The sequence below is a fragment of the Indicator indicator genome, chromosome 2 (assembly GCF_027791375.1).
Source record: "Indicator indicator isolate 239-I01 chromosome 2, UM_Iind_1.1, whole genome shotgun sequence".
NCBI classification, from domain to species: Eukaryota; Metazoa; Chordata; class Aves; order Piciformes; family Indicatoridae; genus Indicator; species Indicator indicator.
This window is the reverse complement of record NC_072011.1, coordinates 36,290,959-36,304,514: the sequence shown is the minus strand read 5'-3', so window position 1 is coordinate 36,304,514 and position 13,556 is coordinate 36,290,959. Positions and strand designations below refer to the sequence as shown.

At 41.4% G+C, this 13,556-nt stretch overlaps 1 protein-coding gene across 2 annotated transcripts; it reads right to left on the bottom strand.

Moving 5' to 3' along the window:
- Window positions 1–5,984: 5,984 nt before the first annotated feature.
- On the bottom strand, window positions 5,985–13,331 carry ZBTB18 (zinc finger and BTB domain containing 18). 2 transcript variants are annotated; one of them, XM_054392472.1, is made up of 2 exons: window positions 13,313–13,331; window positions 5,985–9,714 (listed from the first exon to the last, which is right to left on the bottom strand). In XM_054392472.1, exon 2 carries the CDS (start codon window positions 9,698–9,700, stop codon window positions 8,132–8,134), a length of 1,569 nt encoding a protein of 522 aa, XP_054248447.1. In that variant the 5' UTR covers window positions 9,701–9,714; window positions 13,313–13,331; the 3' UTR covers window positions 5,985–8,131. The 2 variants fall into 2 exon arrangements, with proteins under 2 accessions (XP_054248447.1, XP_054248440.1); XM_054392465.1 differs by lacking the exon at window positions 13,313–13,331 and adding an exon at window positions 11,811–11,987.
- Window positions 13,332–13,556: the final 225 nt, after the last annotated feature.

The following is a 13,556-nucleotide window of genomic DNA, read 5'->3' as shown; positions in this document are numbered from 1 at the left end:
GCATTAAATGGTCATGGTTTTGAGTGTGGGAGGCCTGAATCTGAAGAGCATCAACCTAAAATAGAAGGCTAACATTAGGATGAGTGCTAGTCATCTACTCGCTGTCTTGAGAGTGACTCACATGTAGTTCATGTCAGGTAGGTCCCAAATCTTAATATCTCTGCTCGCTCTCAGGCTTATATTCCATGAAGAAGGACTGAGAGATCAGACCTTACATTTATGGTGGTGTTTTGTTGTCGGTTTGGTTTTGGTTTTTTAAAGAGCATTGCAATAAAGCACCCAGATATCCAGCTCCAGATTATCCAGTGGCATTGTTAGTTCAGGACATAACATTAGGTACGTCTGCGACTTCCATACCCCTCAGCCTGCAGCAGGCAGCAAGCACTCATGCCTCTATTCTCTGCTGAGAAAGCGTGAGCATGGTTCTTTTAATGCCTTGTTTGAATCACTCCACATTATTCAGCGTCTTCCCAGAAGCAGCGCTTCAGTCATTTTCTATCCCTCCAGCAGAATTGTGCCTACAAACCTGCTGTCATTTGGGGATGAAAGTACTGTTTGCCACAAGATGCTCACCTCCAGCAGGCTTGCTGGCAAAAGAGCAGGCAGCCATCAAGCTTTGCCCTCAGCTGGCCCCAGTATTTGCTTCCTACCCTCACCCTGACACAACACCCTCAGGCTGGAAGATGAATATGGGTTTCCTGCATATTCTCTTCTCAGCAGGAATCCCACCTTTTCCTCCAAGCTGCAAACTTAAGGTTATATATTAGAGAGAATAAAAAATAATGTTATAATTAGCTTGATCTACTCTCACTTTAGCTACTATTTAGAAGCTTTAAAGGGTCTCCTTGCTGAGATTTTAAAATGCATGGTTTTCTTGATACAAAATTCTCATGTGAAATACTGCTTTATGCCATTTTCACCCTCACTTTTTTTTGAAGAACTGTTTACGAAGTTTCCAGTCTTTGACAAAAAAAATTACATTTTATTGCACTGAATTGCTCAAAACACAACTTTGTGTTCACTTTGTGCTGTAAGAGCCTTTTCTTTTGAGCAGAGAGTAGCAGTCTTGAGAAATCCTTGGAGTAAGTCACAACGAGTTATCCAGCACTTGCAGAGGTACATTGGTGTGTCTGTCAACAGGGACCTCAGCATTCATGTGTTCATTAAACTACATCCTCATTATTAATACAAAGATGCACAACTCTCCATTTCTCCAAAAATTTAGAATTGCCTAGTCTGTCTCAGATCATTAAGACACAGATCTTTCTTCAAAGTCATTTGAAAATAATGAAATATTGATGTTTATTGTTTTCAAGCTGTCATATATATAAGCATGAAAATCATCCATGAACAGAAATCAGATTCTGGATAGACAGTGCCAGTCAAACTACTTTAAAAAGAGAGAACAATCTAAAGAAACTGAAGACCTGGTTGCTGTAGACTATGAAGATAGGATATGTTTCATTAAGATTTTAACTCTATTTTATCTTGTATGAACTTCCAAAATATCTCAACATGAATCCTCACTAAGTGAGACTACGTGGTGAATGCAGTTGAAAATAAATTTTATCTTGTATGATAAACTTCTATCAGTTTCAAGGGGTTTTATTTATAGATAAAGTACATTTTTAAAATTGTAAAATGTATATTGGGAACATATCCAAAAGCTCATAAAAAGTAGCTTTAATTTTAAAATTGAATGCAATTTGTCAAAAGCCTAAAATGTAGCATTGAGGGTAGTTTTTATTTTCTTAATAGCTGTAAATAAGACTTAAACAAAATATACTTTGGGAAGGCTGTGAAAAAAATATTTAGATCTCTATCTAGATTTACATCCAGATACAGCATATACTATGCCACAGAGCTGTTTTGAGACAGCTAAGCCTTTTAATATACCTCCTGTAGTACTAAGGCAGTAACATATTGCTTTAGCAGTTAAATCCTTTCGGAAGTCACGATGTACATGTAACTTGCTCTCTAAATATTTCACTAATTTCATGCTGGGTTTCATGTGCTTGGTTGTAACGGCTGGGGATGTGCTGTGTAAATCCCTATCTGGCATGTTACGAACATGGCATACAAAAAATCCTTCTTGGTGGTCAGAGTAGCACTCATAACTGCAGGAATCACAAGCAAGTGGTTGTTGTGATGGCTGCTACATACAAACACTAATAAGAGACCTTTAAAGAACAACTGATTTTAATGCACACCTAAATAAAAGTTAGCAGGTTATTGAAAGTATTTCCTCACATACACACGCATGCTTACACACAATATGCATTTTTAAGCACAATGATGAGGGTAAGAAATACCAATCCATGGCACATTAAAACGTCCTAGAAGTTAATCACCAGCTGTATTTTAGAATAAATAATTTATTTATTTCCTGCAATCGCAAAAAATCCCCAATCACATGGAAGTTTCAGCTCCAAGGTTAGACTTGCATACACTGTCCCCCTTAGCCACAGGCAAAACCTTGTTAGAGCCAGACTCCAAAATCTCAAAAAGAAAAGGAAATTTGGCCCCACAGTAACATCCCTAGTGCCAGAGAGGCAGGAGGACAACACAGCCAAGTTCTGTTACTCTGAAAAATTAACTAACCCAAGAAAAATATTCCTGGTCCTTTTTTTTTTTTTTTTTTCTCTGATAGATATCTCTGTCACTCGAAACCTCTGCAGCACTGCTGTCACTGCCACAGTTAAGTCTGTTCCACCTTTGGCTTTACTGCTGCCTGGCTATGCAGAAGGCTCACACTTCTTTTGCTTCTGCAGGACTGGGGAAACTGCATGTTATTAGTACCGAGAGCATTTTGATTTGACCATCAATTAAAAGTGATGCTTCATTTTTAGCATGCAAGGCTAAAGTGGATAATCTTTCCCAAAAGGATGCAGTCTCTCATCAGTAAGACACATTAATAGGTTTCGTGGAATTTTATCGCAGTAGCAGAAGCTGCTGGCTGTAGGCTTTAACAAGCAAGACTCTGTCCTGTGACTATCTTCGTTTGCTGGTAAAAAGGAATGTTTCCATCTTCTGTCCAAATGCATTTGTGCAAACAAGAAAGAACTCCTTTCTTACCGTCTAGAAAATATCTTTTATTACCAACATCAGTATATTTAATGATGTGATTAAAACATGAGTGAAGCGCAACAGAAACTAAACAAGAACTACGGAACTAGAATATTTTCAAATAGCCCAGAAGATCAACTTTTGCTTCCCTTAAAAAGAGCAAACAGTTCTGTTAAAATTTAATATTCCAGTAAAAAAAAAAAAAAAGCGGCAAACAAAAAACCCCAAAACAAACCACAAGACAAAACCAAAAACAACTTAATGCTTTGGTTAGATTTAACAAAAATACCATGCTCTCTGGAAATATTTCAGTTTGGAAATCACGTGGACAAATAGTGTTAATAATGTGTAAGTTTGGGAACCCTGTGACAGTGAACTACATAACATTTTAAAATTAGTTTTCTAATTTTAGGGTATTTTTGCAGACTTGAAATGCATCTCACCTTCATTCTGAAGAAATTTGCATTGCTCCAAAGTCAAGGGAGGGAACAAGTAGAAATGTTTTCTTCCAAGTTTTCCTCAGCTACAAATGGCTGCAGCATCATTGATCATAAGAAGGGCTCAGGGTTTCATTTTTTAAATTAAAAATGTAATTTGAAATGGAAAAAAAATATAAGAGTTATCTATTAAGAGTCCATGGAAAAGTCAGAACAATTTTTTAAATTGTAAAATTAATAAGAGGAGATAAAAATAGTCAGTCCACTGCTAACACCTTGATCTGTAGAAAGCAAGCAGAGGGTACACTGCAGCAGGGAGAGAAAATGGTGGTGTCCTTCCCGAGCAGGTGAGCCAGCACAGCTGCTGGAATGAGGCAGCATAAGAGGAGGGAACCTGTCCCTTTGAAAATTAATATTAAAATTATATTTAGGCTTCCAACAAAATGATGCAAGTTTTGAAAGTATATGCTGGCTTCACTTCAGCTCTGCAGAAGCATATGGAATTGTCTGGTATTTGCTTTTCCACTAACGCAGGAGAGCAGGAAAAACAATGAGGATCTCTTCCCTTCCTTGGCCAGAAAGTTTTGTCTTAAGCTCCTACAAAGTTCCTCTTCAAATTGCACTTAAAATGCAAAGGTCTCGGTAAGTAGATGGTCTGTAGAATGCTGTATCTCATTCCCAAGTCTGTGTTACAGCCAAATCCCTAAGCTTCAGAACAGAGAAATAATTAGTAATTAAAGAATATTAAGATACCACAGGATGTGGTTAAAAAACCCAACCAAATAGTGTTTTTAGCATGTTCCCTCTGAGTCTTCGGGTAGAAGTAATCTCAGTTAAAAAGTGATGACTAACGCTGGTCAGAGAAAGTCTTCTGAAGCCACGAAACGTAAAGCATAGTTTCCATTCCCACAATTTGCCTTCAACCATCATGTCAACTTTAATGGTGAGGATTTTGTTACCACATATCCTCAAGCCAAATAAAACATTCTCTCATACTTCAGTGTCTAAGGACTATATTAAAAAAGAAGAAAAAAAGAAAGTTACAGCTATATAGACACGCCAGTGCATTAAACCTTATGGAGAGAATCAACACGCATCTTTTCATTGAAGAAACACATTCATAGCCACGAGCAAATGCCTTGCACATGTGTAAACCACGTAGATAAAACCCAATAGTATAAAGGATACTTTGAATTATTTTGTCATTAATGACTAAGTTATGCTTTGTTACCATCCTGAAGAAAGGCTCCATCTAAATCTAGTTTTATTTGGGAATCTACAGTCCCCGAAAACCTTAACGTTGGAGAACAAATGATGAATCTGCGTAGAACCACATTCAAAGCTTAACTGTGTCGATTTCAGAACTGCAATATTAGCCATTTTTCAGTCTTTGTGATACTTTAAACTGTCTTAACTACACATAAGACACTATCGTATGAAAGCCTACAGAAAAAGGTCTCCTGCTAAAGAAATCTGTGTCCGAACACGCTAATAGTGACGATGTTTTCAAGATTTTAGTAATAACTTGAAAGCCCCCTCTCAAACACAGCAAATGGTGACTCATAGTTTTTATAAAAACAACGGAAAAGATCACATTGGTTAAGCACAAATTAACGTAGATGTAAGAAGATAAGCAGATGAGCATTAGGCACCGACATTCACTTGGGCAAGGCACAACTACAGTTGTACTTAAGCAAATGACAAATGAAATGTTTAAATTGAGATTTATTTATTTGTTTCCCCTTCATATTGGTCCTGCTGTCTCTCTTCCAAACTTTTAATTTAGCTCTACATTCATATTCCCATTGGGCTCTGCAGTGCTGGTCTCATTCCTAGGATGGAGCGCACTCAAACAAGAATTCTGGGTCTATCTTGCAACAAGCACCTAACTGGGTCTTTTTCAAAGGCACTTTATTTCTTTTAAAGAAACATTTAGTCTGTAAGAGAAATCCACAGAGTTAGGATTATTTAAAATTTCCTCTGTAGTATAGTTTTGATGTATTACCCGTATTTTGGACATTTTGACTGCCTACTGGACCATTGATGGCCAGTAAGTACCCAGCGAGGGCTTCAGATTAAGTTGCTGCCTTCTGCTTTAATGTTCTGCTAGAGACTGTATACAAAAGAGTGAGCCCAAGAGAGCTCCTTGGGGTGAAATTAAGCCCAGAAAAGGAATTGCATGCCTGCACAGATATTTGCACGGTAGCAAAATTACTGGAATCTAATAGATCGTTTCTGCAAAATTCTTTGGGGAAGAAAAAAAAAAATTAAAAAATCCCTCTACAGAATGATCAAGAGCTACACACAAAGAAATGCTTTCAAAACACAAGCATTTAATTTTTTTTAAATGTTAAGTGAGATGTAAATATGCACGTCAGCAACAAAGTGCTCAAAAGCATACTGAAAACATATTCCATACACAGTTAGCAATAGAAGTCTGTACAAAAGTAATAAAGTTACACATTATAAAAAATACTCCGTAACTATAATTTAAAAGAGGGAAAAAAGACAAGGGAATTATTTCTCAGTTCATATAATTTATTGCAGTTAGCACACAGTTTAAAAATTCACCAACACACCAATAGTACAAAACTAAACAGCATTATAAGTTATTCCCCCCTCAGGAAAATAAAACATACTATGATTGTCAAAGCTAGATGTCAGTCTAAGTTTTAGAACAAAAGAAGAATGTGAAACTAAGGAAAGGAAAAAAGCAATCACTCACAAGGATCACAAAAAAATCCAAGAGAAAGTCCATTTTCCTCAGACACTGATTGTCTTCTCTAACTTAAGAATGTAATTTTAAAACCTAGGAACTATTCAAGTAACTAAAGATAACCCTCCAAGGCCATTTTCACAGCTTTTTTTGTTTGTTTTGTTTTAAATGCCATTACAGCCAAATTAACACACATTTGACCAAATATTTCCAAAACAGTCCAGCAATACACAATGGAGTTTTCCATTCAGTATCTTAAGCACAAAAATAGGCTATGTTTACAGTAGTTAAGGCGATCAAATTTTAAACAAAAGCAGAGGAAAAAAAAAAAAAAGGAAAAAAAGGAATAAACAGCAAACGTTTTCCATGCTACTCCCATAGACCTTATTTGTAAGTGCAAGACAGGAAAACAAACACTGTGCAAAATGCTTTTGACCTGCGTGTTGGTCATTAAAACCACACGTCAGGCTGCAGTCTCTGCTGCTTGGATACACATAGTCCTTCCCCTGCCCTCCCCCGGCCCCCCTGTCACTCAGGCCTGCCCGGGCCTTTCAGCCCAGGGTTTTTTTTTGTTTTGTTTTTTTTCAGTCCACAGCCTCTTTTCCACTGTGAGTAAGTGGGGGGAAAGAACAACCTATTGTGGTGGAATGGTGCAGCAGGAATGCAACAAATGCTCATCTGGGGAAATGGGACGCACCTCAGTTGGAGCTGGTGTGGGGTCTGTGCAATTAGAAGGGGTCTGGGGTTAGTAAATGCACACCGCACATGCAAATGTCAAAGCCTGGTTGTAAACATTCATTTATTTTTTTTTCCTTGTTATCGTAGCTAAATCGGCGACTTGTAGCTTAAGGTCTTCTCAACTTAAAGACAGTGGGAAAGTAAATTTAAATTAGATAAAATAAAAACAGTGCATTTCTCTTCTTCGTAACACCGGCATTTTCAACGGTGGTGTTTTTTTTTTTTTTCCTAAGGAAATTAAATAATTTTCAACTCACTCGTTAAAGTTATACAATGCAAACAAAGACAAAAATATACTGAAAATCATGCATTTCTGTAGCGTTAATATTTACTTTTCAAGACTCAACTAAGAGCATCAACACAACCTGCCAAGTTCTTTGATACCTCCCCCCGGCCCATGTAATCAATTACAGTATACAATAACAGTAATTCACATTTTTAAAACACACAGTTCATCACTGCTGAAGCTGCAATATCCTTTTTCATCCCAAGCAAACCTTCACGTAAGACAGAGTCCCAGTGATCCCAGTGTAATCTCAGGGTTTTATGTAGGTTTTGTTTTTCGTGGTTTTTGTTTGTTTGTCGTGTTGGTCTGTTTGTTTGGTGGTGGTGGTGAGGGTTTTTTCTTTTTTTTTTTTTTTTTCCAGTGGGAACTGTCAGAAATCCAGAAGTTGCCATAATAAGTTGTAAGTCAACCGCTTGTTTAAAAATAGATAATCCAGCATTTCAGAAATTTTCCATTTGGGTCTAAAAGCATTCAGGTTTCCAACAGCTAGAAAGGACTCATGCAATTACAGACATGTAAAGGAACTGACAAAATTGGAAGAGGAATTCTACATTCAGATTTTAAGAGGGAAATGATTGAGAGCTCAAATTAATGCAGTGTTTTGGGGAGAATAAAGCCAAGCCCAAATTTTTTGAACTGGAGATTTCTTAGAAGTAAAGTATCTGCTGACTTGTATTCCAAAAAGGGGGAAAATACGCTCCGCAATTTGTCGGATTACCTCTACAGTTCATTTTTTATCGGAGTGCTAAATTTGTGAAATATTCATGCTGCCTTAAAGTGCAAAAACAAGCTAATAGCCAAACTTTCAGTTCAAGGAAACAAGATTGCTTTTAGACTGTACCACAACTATAGAGATTTATATATATATTATTTATATATATAAAAATTTTATTTCCAAAGTTCTTGTGAGCTATCTTCTAAGGTCCAGTCTCTGACAGTAGGTAAGCTCAGTGCTTCGCTTTTGACAGACAATGAGTTCACCAGCTCACAGTGAAACTTCCGAATGTGTCTGTAAAGGTCTCCAGACTGCGTGAACCTGCGCTCACACCACTTACAAGCATGAGGCTTCTCTCGCGTGTGAACCACTGCATGGCGGCTCAGGTTGTGGGAGTACTGGAAGCTCTTCCCACACTGGGTGCAAGTGTAGGGCTTTTCACCTGAATGAGTCCTCTCATGACGTTTCAAGGTGTACATGCAAGAAAAAGTCTTACCACACAACGAGCAGGTTGGGACATTGACATCAGTAGCAGGTTTGCTGCGGATCCCGTCCTGCTCTCGAAAGTGCGTGCTTAAATGGATCTGCAGGATATGGGGGCTAGGAAACACCTTGTTGCAGAGAGGACACATGAAAATTTGGCCAGCAGGGCTAAGTATGTTTGACACATAAGGAAGCAAGCTGCTGTCCATGTTTCCTTCCACCTGGACTCTCTCATTCTCTGGAGTTATCATTTCATCATCGCTTGCCTTGTCCTCTCTATCTAGTTCCCTCAAGACTGAATCTTCCCTCATTGGAGCCAGATGGGCTGGCTCATACTGTACCCTGTTATTAGTGCTCACACTTTCTTTCACAGTGCTATGTTCCATATCATAGTCATTAGTGCCAACATCACTCTCATCACAGGAAGTCTCTTTCTCCACCTTCACCTGAACCAGGCTGCTTCTAAGCATGTCCTGCGAAGAGAAATAAGAACTGTTCAAATTTTCAACTCCTGAAAGACTGGACTTGACAGACAGGTCCAGCACACAGTCAACATCTGCTGAATCCCTCACGGAGGTGACAGACCTCTGGGACAAAGACTCTGTTGAGCTGCAGGGGCTGGCTACTGTTTTTCCAGCTGCTGCTGCGTGCGTCTCTGCCTCTCCGCCAGTCTGGGGAATGCCTGCTGAGTCTGAGGGCAATCTCATCCACATGTTCCCAGGCTCAGCCGCCAAGTCCCTTTTGCTAGGCAGGATGTTCAATTTTTCATCTTCTCCGTCGTCTTCATCACTGGGCAAGTCTCCTGGCATGTGGCTGCTGCCGTCGGAGAGGCTCTCCACTTTGTCTGAACAACTTGAGGCATCTTCCTCCTTTTTTGTACTGTCTGCCTCCGTAGTTGCTTTCTCTTTCAGCTTCTTTTTGCAGACTTTGACAATGTCATACATGTGGAGATAACTGGCAGCTGCTAGCACGTCTTCAATGGGCAAGTCTTTGAACTGGAGCTTTCCTTCGTACATGAATTCAAGCAGGAGAGCGAAAGCTGGGGCTGTAACAATGTCGCTGTTCAAATGAACAATGTCCCTTTTGTCCAGCTGGTCCTTGTAAAAGAGGTGGAAATACATGCTGCATGAAGCCAGTACAGCTCTGTGCGCTCGGAACTGGGCATCTCCTACTAGAACAGTGCAATCACAAAGAAAACCCTGATGTCTCTGCTCACTCAGACACTGTAGCAAATGTCTGCTGTGGTCAGGAAACTCCATACTGTCTTCATAACCTAAAAACAATGAGATTTAAAAAATATTAAATGTAGGTCAGAATCGCAGAACTTACAAATCCAGGTTATTTCACTCTAAAAACCTTGTATTTATATTGTCAAAATTCTGGTACTGACACCATGCAAAGATTATTCAACACAAATGTGTGATGACAACTCTTCCCTTGATCAACTACTGAACTTGCAATTTCCTTTCTGCGATAAGTAAGATATAATTATAAGCGCATAGGTAACTTTGCAAATTTTTTTAAGTACCACTGTCTTCATAAAACTGTTCAACAGTTTTGTTGTGTGGTGTGTTTTTTTATTTTTTGTTTGTTGGGGTTTTTTTGTTTTGTTTTTGTTTTGGGGTTTTTGGTTTTTTGTAGGAAACTTCCTCTAGATTGAACTCCTAGGAGGGCACATACCTCCTAAAAAAAAGAAGAAAAAATCCAAACCATCAGATCACTAACCTTGTTTTTGAAGTCAAATTATAGTAAGAGGAGAGATTCGTGCATGAAGAAATGCTAATATACCCAAATCTGAAGGTCAAACATTGATAAAGTATAAAAATTATTTACGGGTGTCAATTTATACCAACAGCAAAATCAAGGTTTTTAGAAATCTAGTTCACACGGTTTCCTTCTTGTGGTAAGTACAGTTTCAGGTTTTAAACCTTCTCCATACTGTACAATAGAACACGAACATATTTTGCCAACATGCAGAATTTACAAAAGAAACTAGCAACCGAACTGCCAATGAACACCACTTCCCCTGTGCAGGACAGAAATCTCCCTCCCCTCCCACACCAGGCAGAGTTTGCAGTACCAAACTTATCAAAAAAAAAAAAAAAAAAGTCATTCCACACAAGTCTGTGTGCACATTTAAAATCAGTATCCTGAGCACTGTTCTTACCAAAGTGTTTTTCCTATTCACCTTCCTTGATGATAAAGAAAAAAATAAACTTAAAAAGAACTAGCGAAATCAAAACTCAAATGGAAAGTAAAGACTCTTAAAAACCTGTCTTAATCTATTCTTCTGTGATTGATATCAATGCTCTCCCAAATCATCTAAGCAGACCGTGGCTCTCTAGGCTGGCAGATATTATTCAAATATCCTCACCCCTCGCAAACCAAGATGTACTAAAACTTACAACCTCTACCATATTCTGAATTATACCATTGCTAGAGTAGAGCACGAAGATTTACAATACAATCACTTTAAGTGCCCCACAGCCAACATCAATCCTAATCCTTAAGAGGGCTAAAAATAAAGATTGGAGGGCAGCTCACAAGGTAGCTGTGATCAAATTAGGAGGCTGAAAGGACAGAGAGGGACGAAGAAGGCAGCTTATAAACATCTGATCCAGCTGACTGTGGCCATATGGCAGCTGCTGCCCAGATAAAGAGATTAAGAATAGAGGAGTGCGATTACAGCTGTCTGGCCAATTCAGGCAGCTCAAATCTACAAGTTCTAAATTAGTCGCAAATACAAAAACTCTTTCAAATAATTATTGTTATACTGAAATAAAAGATTTCAAATGCCACATGCAAGAAAGAAAGAGGAAACCAGTCAAGTCATTCTCCCTGGTACAAAAGTTTTTAAACAGATAACTGATTTCTATCCTTCAGAAGCACTACAGCTGTATGCTAGTACAGTTCTGAGCTGCTGGATATTTAACCATTAAGTTTAATGAGACACTTCCTCACACAATTTCTAGCCACAACCATTCTATTTTTAAAAAAAGCACACTTTGGTATATTTCACTAAACCCCTCATAAAGTCACTTAAAAGATGCAATGCGAAACCACAAAGCAGAACTCTCTAGGGTTGCCACTAAATCCATTGCAGTTTTGGTCTCACATGAACTTGCTTTCATCCAAACCAAGATATTCTTACAATATGCATTAAAGTTAATACTAACAATGTGCCCAAGAACTGATACACTCCAACTGTAGCCCAAGCCTTTTGACTAAGTCTACTTATTTATTTAATACTCAATTTCATATATTACCTCTAAACTTGGTTAGAAAAGTAATGTGATTTTTTTTCTGAAATTCAATAAACAACACACCAAAACAGAAATATGCTGTATCTAATCTATTGCTAACTCCTACCTTTAGTACACATAAACCTGATTAAGTCCTTTCCTCTGAGTCTTGCTGGCTCCAGGTCTGTTAGATCGGTGGAAAAAAAGCAGACTAGGAGAGACAGATGCAAAGTGGAGATGATGTTAGAGAGGAATGAGATACCTTCTCCACACACAGATCTGCACACACTAACTCCCTGTCTGTGTGTTAGAATAAAAGGCTGAGGGATGGCAGGCTGTCAGCTGCTCTGACATCATGTTCAGATGGAAATGCTACCTCCAGCTGTGCTCCTTTTAATGCCATATGCTACTCCTCTACACTCCTGCCACCAGCTTTTTCTTAGGAGAACTTTTCTCTTCTGTTAGTATAAACAAAATACTTCAAAGTCTCTTTTTTTCAAACTTTCTAACAGGGAGGGAAAAAAAAAAGAAAAACCTAAACATATGGGGCTCTACTGTATTTGCAGCATAGCAGCACTTCTGCCTTAAGTTGGAGGACCGCTTTATACACTGACAGTAGACCCCAGCTACGGGGTTGCCCGATAAATCCATACCAATTCGGTTTCACTCAGCCCAGAGGTTCAGTTACAAGAAGTTAACCGAACCTATTGACTCGACTCACAGCTCCCCGCCGGTCCTTTCAGTTTCAACGTTCAGACAGCGTAAGTGATACCGAGCACGCAAACTCCAGCTCATCTAGAACTCCAAAGCAGTTAACCTGGCCGGGGCACTATTTCAAGCGTTCAGCTTTTACTCATAAATTGCTCTTTCCCCGTGGGGGCTCGGGCTGTCATTTGACTGCTGCGACACCGGGACGCCAGCCCCCAGCACGGCGAACCAGTGCCCCCCGCCAGCAGCTCGTCTCGGAGGAAAGCGGGACCTGGCCTCCATGCTCCTCGCTCCGCCGACGGGACTATCCCCGTCGGCCTCCTCAACTACCCCGTGCCCCCGGTGACACTCACGCCCGTCGCGTCTATGGAGTAAGGCGGTTCACCTGCCCGTTGCCGGGCGAGCGACAAGCCCCCCGCGCCGGGCCGAGCCGTTGAGGGGAAGCGCGCCGCCGCGGGCCAGCGGCGCGCAGCAAGTTCCCAGCGGGCCCGGCCCCCCCAATCCCCACCGGGTGGTATCAACTTTTAGCCGGGGCTGCGCCCCCCCAAGCACTACCTCCCCACCCCCAGGCCGGAGCCGGCCGCCTCCCGCGGTGCGGGGGCCTGGTCCCGCCGGGCAGCGCCGCCCCGACTCCCGCCTGGGGTCGGGGCTGTGGCCGGGCGCGCCGAAGGAAGCAGCTGCCCGGCGCGCAGGAAAAGCCACCCCCGGGTCACGGCGGCAACAAAAGAAAAGTAACCGGGAGCGGCGCCGAGGCGGCCGGTCCCGCCGTCCAGGGAGGACTGCCCCCACCCTTCGCCTCTCCACCCGATTGCGCCCACCCCCCTCGCCGGACTCGCCGCCAACTCCGCCCGCCCCTGGGGGGCCGCCCCGGTCCCGGTCCCGGCCCGGAGGGTGTGTGGGGATGGAGGCAGCGGGACTCACACTCCGCGGCGGCCCGAAGTCCCCGCGCTCCCGCCGCCGCCGCCCGCCGGCTCCTCTTCGCTCACTTGCCGCTCCGGGATCGCGTCTCTCCCCCCTCCCGCCCTACCCCCGCCCGTCCCCCGCGCCCGCTGGCCGCCGCCCCCCCGGCCTCCCCCCTGCCGGCAGCTGAGGAGCGAGCGGGGCAGCCGGCGGAGCGAAGCGGGCCCCGCGCTCAGCGGCTCCCCATGGCACCAACGGCCGGAGA